This window comes from Merops nubicus, unplaced genomic scaffold (genome assembly GCF_000691845.1).
Source record: "Merops nubicus isolate BGI_N331 unplaced genomic scaffold, ASM69184v1 scaffold8033, whole genome shotgun sequence".
Lineage (NCBI taxonomy): Eukaryota > Metazoa > Chordata > Aves > Coraciiformes > Meropidae > Merops > Merops nubicus.
Window position 1 is genome coordinate 38,050 of NW_008600932.1, and position 8,870 is coordinate 46,919.

At 51.3% G+C, this 8,870-nt stretch overlaps 1 protein-coding gene across 1 annotated transcript in view; it reads left to right on the forward strand.

The window, feature by feature from the left end:
- The window catches only part of LOC103770558 (obscurin-like), a gene marked incomplete at its 5' end in the record, with an annotated part of 51,589 nt that overhangs the window by 37,532 nt on the left and 5,187 nt on the right, over nt 1-8,870 (forward strand). Inside the window, 6 exon segments of the mRNA XM_008937823.1 lie at nt 133-1,079; nt 2,556-3,559; nt 5,574-5,684; nt 5,805-5,972; nt 6,962-7,084; nt 8,743-8,868. Of these exon segments, the coding sequence (XP_008936071.1) occupies nt 133-1,079; nt 2,556-3,559; nt 5,574-5,684; nt 5,805-5,972; nt 6,962-7,084; nt 8,743-8,868 (2,479 nt within the window).

The window sequence follows — 8,870 nt, forward strand, 5'->3', positions numbered from 1 at the left end:
AAAAGGGTGGCAATGTGTTTTTAAATTAGCCCGTGTGTGGGATTCAGGAGTGTAGAAGTCCACTTTGGTTTGCATGCTCTACCATGCTCACACCTCCTTCCCATCTGGGCTGAGTTTTGTTCTGCTTTTCAGCGTTCTCTGATGTGCTACAAATCCATACTGGTCATGAGGTCCATCCCAGAGATCCTAGAAAGGACTCACGACAACACCTCCCTGGCCATCTCCCGACACCTCGTTGAAGAAAGCACCTCCTCCAGCACCAGTGGCTCCTCTTCAGACAACGAGAACTCCCATTTCCCCAAGAAGAGGCACTTTGGCTCTACCCCCGAGCTGCACGTGTCCATGTTTGATGCACCAAGCCGCCAGGAGCCTCCAAAATACACAAGGGAAGAGAAACACTCCAAAATCCCAGCCCCTCCAGTAAAGCCCATGAGGAGGAAGTATGCTGCCATGAAAGCTGAGGTGGGGGATAAATCACCTGCAGAAAGCAAAGAGCTCAGGGCGAGTGTCCTAAAGGAGAAAGAGGAGAGGCTTCATCCCACACTTAGAGATGAAAGAGCAGAGCAGGCCCAAAGCAGCAGTGCTGCTGAGCCTCCATCCGTGAGGACTTCCCCAGGAAGCACATCCCATCTGCCTCAGAAAGAAACACCAGGTGCCTTTGTAGCTGAGGAGGACAGAGCTGAAATGGCTGAGGATGGGTCAGAAAAGCCATCGGTCTGTGTCCCTAGGCAGAGTGTCATCAAAAGCACCTTCTACAGCCAAGCAGCCGAGCTGCCTGCCAGGGGACCTGCCTCACCAGGCAGGGAGCTCAGAAGGCACCTGGGCAGAGCCAGAAGGACCTTCCGTAAAGCTGGCTATTCCAAGGTGCCCCTCAGTGGTCTCCGTGAACCCCTCCTGGAGCAATGTGAGCTGGAAGAAGAAGAAGAAGAAGGGATGTCTGATGATGACCACAGGGAAGGGCTGCTTGGTTCCTTGACCAAATCAGCTTCGTTTGACACTGCAAGGAAACCCCCACATCCTGCCATCGCCAGCGCCACCCGGAGCAGGTCCTTGGATGACTACAGGCTGAGAGCCTCAAGGTCAGTGAGGGAACAAGGGATTTTGGAAGAAGACTGCGACGTGTTGTCCCAGGAGAGCTGCCCTGAAGGCAGCGAGCACTGCGACGTTCCCGCGGGGCCTGGCCAGGGATGTTCCACAGCCACCTCAAAGCTGGAGGACGTGAGGAGGACCAGCAAGGATTGTTCAGGAGAGCAGCCCCCTCCTTCCACGCCATGTGAGGGTGATGGCTGCCTGGCTGGTTTTGTGCCACAGCGAGAAGGGCTTCCAGTGTCACCTCAGAGGAGCAAGAATAGGAAGCACCTACTGAAGAAGTCAAAAGCCACTTATGTGGATGAGGAAGATGAAGATTGGGAAGGCAAAAGCCCCGTCCCAACTGCCCAGTGCTCAGATGCATCATCAGCTCCAAAACATGAAAGCATGGAGGGTCAGTCTTCCCAGGGCAGTGCCTCTGACACTGCTTTCCAGCAGGACAAAGAGTCCACTTCAGCTCTCAGGCAATCAGAGGCCACCTCCAAGCCACCCCCTGCAAGGATGGGAGGCCTGTGTCTGCCCCAGGAGTCTGCTCACAGCACCACCACCCATCCAGATCTAAAAGGTGGAAGCTTCCTGATCAAAAGGACAGCCCCAGTTCCACCCTGGAAAGAGAAAAGACAGAAACGTTCACCTGAGAAGACTTCTGCTCCCAGTGATGCCACACCAGACCTCATGGAGCAGGAAAGCTCTGCTGGTTTAACAGGCCCACCAACAGAAACTGAGTCACTTCCAGTATGTCAAGACAAAAGTCAGGAACTTCCTGGCCAAAGAGTTCCAGCAACTGCTGTCCCACTGGGCAAGCAGCCAGGTGCCCAAACTGCTGTCCATGCAGCTGGTGAAGGTGCTCATCAGAAGCTGAAGACCCATAAAGAGGTCAGATCTGCTCTCCTGGAGGATGAAGGACCAGGTATGAGAGGAAGCACTCCACCATCAGCCCGTGAGGGTGAAAGCCAAGTGCACAAGAAGATCCCTGCTCACGTAGACACAGCACCAGCCGTCCTGAAGGGAGAGCATCTCCCTGCTCCAGAAGTCCCACCTCCAAAACGGGTTCTGCCTTCGGTCTCTGGTGGAGCAGAGCAGGCTGGGAGGGGACGGCCAGCTCCTAGCAAGGGGAGGCTTGCTGCTCTGAGGAGTGACAGCTCAGCTGTGGCAGAGGTTGTTCCCAGTTTGGACCATGAGGCTGAAATCGAGGGAGCTGAACCCCAGAAGGTTTCTGAAGGCAGTGGCAGAGTTCTTTCTGCTGATCTGGAGGGTGGGCCTCCAGAGGTCTTAACTGCTTCACAGCCAAGAGTTGCTCCAGATTCAGTCTGTGAGCTAGAGTATGAGGAACATCCAATGGTTTATGGTGAGGGTAGAGGGGTTGCCTTAGACAGAGAAAGCTCTGATGCTGGAAGAACTGTCCCACTGTCACTCCACAGGGATCAGAGTCAGGAGCTCTCACATCACAGGTGGTCTTTTTATAGTGATGAGGAGTCTGCTGTGCTGGAGGGCTTAGTGGATGAGATGGTTTCCCTCTCTGAGGAGATGAACGTTTGGGCAGAGTCTGTTTCTGGTGAGGAGGAAGGCAGAAAGCACATCTCTCCTTCCACACAGACCTTCTACAAGGGCTCAGGTAGCCAAGTCCCCGTGGACACCTCCTTCCCTTCTGTACAAAGGGGTAAAATAGGGGAAGTCTCTGATCTGGATGAACTTGCAGAACCCTATCTTGTTGGAAGCGAGGAGTCCATGGTGCTGGAAGGGCAGGGAGCACAGACAGCTCCTCATGAATGTGAGGATCTGGAGGACCTGGCCTTTGAGACCCCTCCTTCTAGCCAAGTGAGTGTTTCCTCAACTGATAGCATGGACATTGAAAAAAGACCCAGGCAAGTGCCAGTGAGCAAGGACGCTGGTAAACACACAGAAGTTTCTTTAGTGAAAATCAAAGACCTCTCGGATGAAACACCCAGTCTTGGCAGTGGACCTCCCAAATTTGACATCTCGGAGGTCGAGCCTGCCTATCTGAATTTCTCTGACTTGTATGACATTGTCTATTTTCCATTTGAATTCATGAACTACAGGAAGCCCCAACCCAAACCGACTGGCCGGCGGTTTATACCTTTTGGTGAGAGGGCAAGGTCACCTCCTGCAGGACATTCACACAGGGATAAAAGGCTCCACATCAGAGAAGAGGCAGAGGACAAGAACAGGAAGAACCAGTTGGAAATAGCTGAGGATTCGAAGGCAACAAACTTATTAGCCATGGGGAAAGGATCAGAGAGCCATAAAGAAATGTATGGTCCCCAAAAGGACTCGGGTGGGAAGCAGAAAAGCTCCTTCTACAAGCCAGGACTCTTTAAGCCATATGCAAGGTCTCATTCAGTGGAGCAGGCAGGGGAGCAGAGTCTGAAGAAGAAAGTAAAAGCTTCTGTTGCCCATATTTCAAGAATCCTAAAAGGAAAGATCTCTCCTGAGCCAGAGGCAGAGGAAGGTAAATATTTTACTCCATGCCTTCGTAGGTTGGCTGCTCTAACTGGGCTCTGCTAAATCTGCCTGTCCCCTTTACCCAGCACATCTGAGGCTGTGGTTAGACCATCGTTGCAAAACTGGCAGTGGCAGGTTAATGAAAGGGGTGGCCTTGAGCCCCAGCTCTCTGTCAGTGGGTCACTCCAGTGCAGAGTCAGCTGGGTTATCTGCTGGTGGAAGTGGCTCAAATTCCCCTGCCTGAGTTTGCCCAACACAGGTCAGGGCTGGGTGATGCTTCTCCTGCTGCAGTTCCTTCTGCAGTCACCATCTGACCCTGCTAAATCCTGACTGGGACCAGCTGAAGTCAGCCTGGCTACCAAAGTTGAGGACACTGGGCAACAAAATCTGCCCTTTCCTTTCTGCCATCCCTAGATGTGTCCTGCTCTTCCAGGACATCATTCTGTAAATCATCAATAGCTGCCACAGCCTTCCCTGTTGACCAGAGGCTCATCAGCCAGGACCCTGTGACTGTTGAGCTGGTTAGGTGTGCCCAGCAGAGCTGTCTGCCCTAAATGGATGCCCCAGGGAGAAGGATGGCCATGAATGACTTCTCTTTTTTCCTTCAAAGCAGAGTTTGGTGAGCTGAGAAGTGAGGCAGTAGAAAAAGAGCTGTTAATAGGGGCTGAAGGATCTCTGAAGAGGAAATCAGCACTCTCTTCATTCAAGCTGCCAAGCCTCATGCCCAAGGAGAAAGGTATTGCTAAGTCATCAGTGCCTTTTATCATCAGGTATCTCTAATGAATATGACAGGGAGGCCAGTTTCTAGGGATGGACCTAAAAAGATTGTCTTGAGATGGCCTGGACCAACTCCTGCAATGGGAGCCAGCCTCCTCTCTTTGCCCCAGAACTGTGTCCTCACTAAAACTGTCTTGACTTGGCACTGGTTGCAAACTGGAGCCATTCTAGGAAGTCACTGCAAAGGAATAAAATCTCTCTGTCAGGTAGAAAGAAGATAAATGAAGTATCCAAGGGTGGGTTGGCAGCAGGTCCAGAGCTGTGAACGGAGAAGTGGTGGGGCAGCCCCAAACAGGGTGCCAGCAGAGCTGAACTTGCTCTTGCCCAGGCAAGCTTCTCCTTGGCACATCAGGAGCAGTTTCTGAAGTCAGGTTGATGTCCTGGTGTTCAACAGAGCCCAGTGAAGCTCTGGGAAGGGTGGGTGAGGCTGACAGCTTCTGGGACTGTGGAGAAAAACCCCTGGAGAGACACAAGAAAACCTGAGCTCCCCCTTTCCCATGGAGACAGCAGCAGACTCGATGCTCTGTGGGGCTTTTTTCCTCCTTTCATATCCATATTTTATCTCTTCTCTCTTCTTGTGTTGTCTTGACGTTTCCCCCTCACCCAAGAAACACCAGAATTTGGTTTTGCCCCAACATTTAAGCTCAGCCAGAAGGAAATCCATGCTGTGACATGCTCTGTCTCCTCTGAGATGTTCTGCTGCCTTAGCTGTACCAGCAGGGCTGAGCAACACACATGTTCCCTATGGACCTTCCCAGACCCATCTGTATAAGCAGCCCCACTGCATCCATGGGGTTAAATGAGTCTCCTAAAACCATAAACTTGTGTAGGTTGGAAAGGACCTTTAGACCATCAAGTCCAATTCCCCCAGCACTGCCCGGGCACCATTAACCCATGTCCCTCACACCACATCTCCACGGCTTGGAAACCCCTCCAGGGGTGGGGACTCCACCACTGCCCTGGGCAGCCTGGCACAGCCCTGGGCAACCCTTTTGGGGAAGAAATATTTTCCTATATCCAACCTCAGCCCCCCCTGGTGCAAGTTGAGGCCGTTTCCTCTTGTCCTCCAGCACTGACGTGCCCGCTGCCCAGGGGCTTCTCCAGCTGGCAGTCAAAGGAATGCCAGGGCACGACCCAGAAACGTTCTCCAACCAATGACAAACACCCTCTGCTGTCCTGTGTGCACTTCTGTCCCACGTAGCCCTCCCGGCCTCTCTGAATCACTGCTTCTCCTCTCCTTGCAGCACCTTTGTTCGTGGAGGAGCTGGTGGACCAGGCTGCTGCCCCGGGGCAGTGCGTGACGCTGTCGTGCCGCACGGCGCCCCACTCCTCCCCGCGCACCGACTGGTTCAGAGGTGACCTTGGCACACCCCACACCACCCCCCGACCCCTGGGACAGGGGTGCAGGGAAGGGTTTGGGCCCCGGGGTGGAAATTGGAGGATTCTTATCTCTCTGATCTTCTCCTTTTTTTCAGATGGGATCCCCGTCCACAGCAGCAGCCGGATCCTCATCTCAGCGACGCTCAAGAACTTCCAGCTCTTAACTATTCTCTCCATCACTGCTGATGATTTTGGAATTTACACATGCGTGGCCACCAACTCCCTGGGCTCAGCATCCACCTCTTGCATCATAAGAAAAGCAGGTAGGAAAAGAAGTCCCAGCAGAAGGCGGTAGATGGGATCCCCGTCCACAGCAGCAGCCGGATCCTCATCTCAGCGACGCTCAAGAACTTCCAGCTCTTAACTATTCTCTCCATCACTGCTGATGATTTTGGAATTTACACATGCGTGGCCACCAACTCCCTGGGCTCAGCATCCACCTCTTGCATCATAAGAAAAGCAGGTAGGAAAAGAAGTCCCAGCAGAAGGCGGTATGAGCAGCACTTCTGCCCAAAAATGTGAGCTGTAAATAGCTGTGAGGTGAGACTTCTGCCAGACTTCTGAGACTTCTTCAGGCACAGCCCTTGCTGCTTGGTAGGGTGGCATATTTTGTAGGGTTCACTCCCTCTCTGTCACTCTCTAGTCTCTCTCCTGGATTTAGAGCCACTCCAGTAGCCACCTGGTTCTAGAAGCAGACTTGAAAAGCTCAATGCTGAGTTGAAATCAGCCAGGGTTAAATTGCTGTTCCACCAGGGAGGAGTGGGGGTGGATAGATATATCTAAAATATAGATATGTTGTTAAAATATATATTATAGATATATTAAAAACATACACATATATATATTTAGATATATTCAATCATTTTAGCAGTGCCTGTTGCAACAAGACAAGGGATGATAGTTTTAAACTAAAAGAGGGGTGACTTACATCAGATATAAAGAAGAAATGTTTGGCACTGAGGGTGGTGAGCCCCTGGCCCAGGCTGCCCAGAGAGGTGGTCGCTGCCCCATCCCTGGAACCATTCCAGGGGAGGTTGGTCTGGGCTCTGAGCACCCTGCTCTAGCTGCAGATGTCCCTGCTCCCTGCAGGGGGAGGACTGGGTGACCTTGAAAGGGCCCTTCCAACTCCCAATATTCTATTATTCTGTGATATATAGAGAGTACCCATGAGTGAGAAATGCTGGGTGGAGGGGTGTGTATCACCACACTGCTAATGCTACCAGTCACTGGGGTCTGTGCCTCCTCTCCACAGAGGTTCCTCCCAGCCCTCCACCCCCTGATATCGTGGATGTCTACGAGGATGGAGTGCAGGTGGTCTGGAAACCAGTGGAAACCAACATCCCTGTCCACTACACTGTCCAGTGCAAGAGTGAAGGTAAAGTGGAGCACAGCCCTTACACCCTGCAGGGAACACCTCAACTTCTATCATCTCTTCACCAGCTGGATATTTTCTTTTTGTTCAGAAACAGCCTGATTTTAGCTCCCTAGTGTAGAGTCAATAATGAAGTTCATACAGCCACCATGTAGCCATCTAGAATTTAGATGTGGTGCTGGTTAACTGAGCCTGGAATATGTGTACTCAAAGGCTTTGTGAACCAACTAGGTCACATGGAAGCTATGACCAAAAAGGGAACAGCTAGAGAAGAATATTCATGGCTGGAATCCTCTCAAGTTGCAGTTCTGACAATATTCTACACCACTATTGCCCAGCAATGATCCACAGCAGGCTCAGCTCACAGCCAGGTTTTCTCTGCAGCCTGTGGAGAAAGGTGACCTGTCAGGAAGGGAATTCACCCCGGGCTGGACAGCCAGGGACTGTTCAGGCTGACCCAGGCTGTCTTTTCCCACTGCTCATGCAGGAGCTTAGGGCAAGCAGCCAGGACAAGATGACAAGTCTGGCAGAACTGCATCATCCCTTTGATGTTCTTTGCCAAGGCTTGGTCCAGAGCCTGATGAAGTCAGTGGATGTTTTCTTGTTCAATTCCATGGACTCTGAATCAAATCCCCAAGCCTCTCTTGGGATTGCTTTTGCTGTTGTTATTACAAATGCTGTGTCTGATGGCAATTTCTCCTGCAGTCACACATTCACAGCCCCTTGGATTCAACTGCTCCACGTTCCTCCTTTAAATTCACACTCCCTTCTGGATTAGCATGAGGATGGGCAGCAGCTTTCTGCCTTTTCACTCTGGAGCTGGTCACAGCCACTTTTCCTTTGCAGCTTTCTTTATTGCCATTCTTTTTGGCCCAACTGTAGGAGAGTCTTCAGGGAGGATACAGATGCAAGTTGTTCCAATGAGGAAGGAAAACAGGAAACAGCATCTACAATCTCCCTGTGTTCTGTGTATTTGGCAGGGAGATGCAAAGTCCTGCTTTCCTGAGTGCAGGAGGGTTAAGATAATTTGAAAAAAAATCCTTGTTTTGCCCATTATTTCACAGAAGGCTTTTGCATGCTGCTTCTGCCAACACTTTTCTCTGTTTCTAAGCTCTGTCTGCTCCTTCTCACACACACACAGACCCTAATTCATCCAGCACCCTGCAGGTCATTGGTACCTTTGTTTTGGGCGATGGATTATTGCTTGTCCTATGATTTGAGGCTGTCTCTCAGTGTTAATCTGAATTCATTAACAGGCTGCCTAGGGAAGTGGTGGAGTCACCAGCCCTGGGGGGATTTAAAAGATGTGTAGATACGGCAGTTAGTGACTTTGCTTAGTGGTGGACCTGGCAGTGCTGGGTTCATGGTTGGACCTGATGACCTTAAAGGTCTTTTCCAGCCTAAATGATCCTAAAGGATGGGTTTAATCTCAGGCAGACTTAGGGAGTTGAGTTCACCCTTGAGGACAGCAGCAATGGCAAAGTCTGGGACAGAGCATCATGTGAAACGTTTGCTTCTTTAAATGTTTGCTGCTGATTTTCTGCTTCACCCCTTAGTCTCATGAATAATGAGTCTGGAACATACCTACAGCCTCAGTTCCCTGAGGAATCATCTGAGTTGCACAGCTGAGTAAATGTCTTTTCTCTCTTTCCTTGGTGAAGATGGGGAGTGGACGACTCTTGCTTCTGACATCGCTGACTGCTGCTACCACGCCAAAAATCTCTCCACGGGGTTCAGCTACTCCTTCAGGATAGCCTGCACCAGTAGAGCATGAATGGGTCCTTACCGC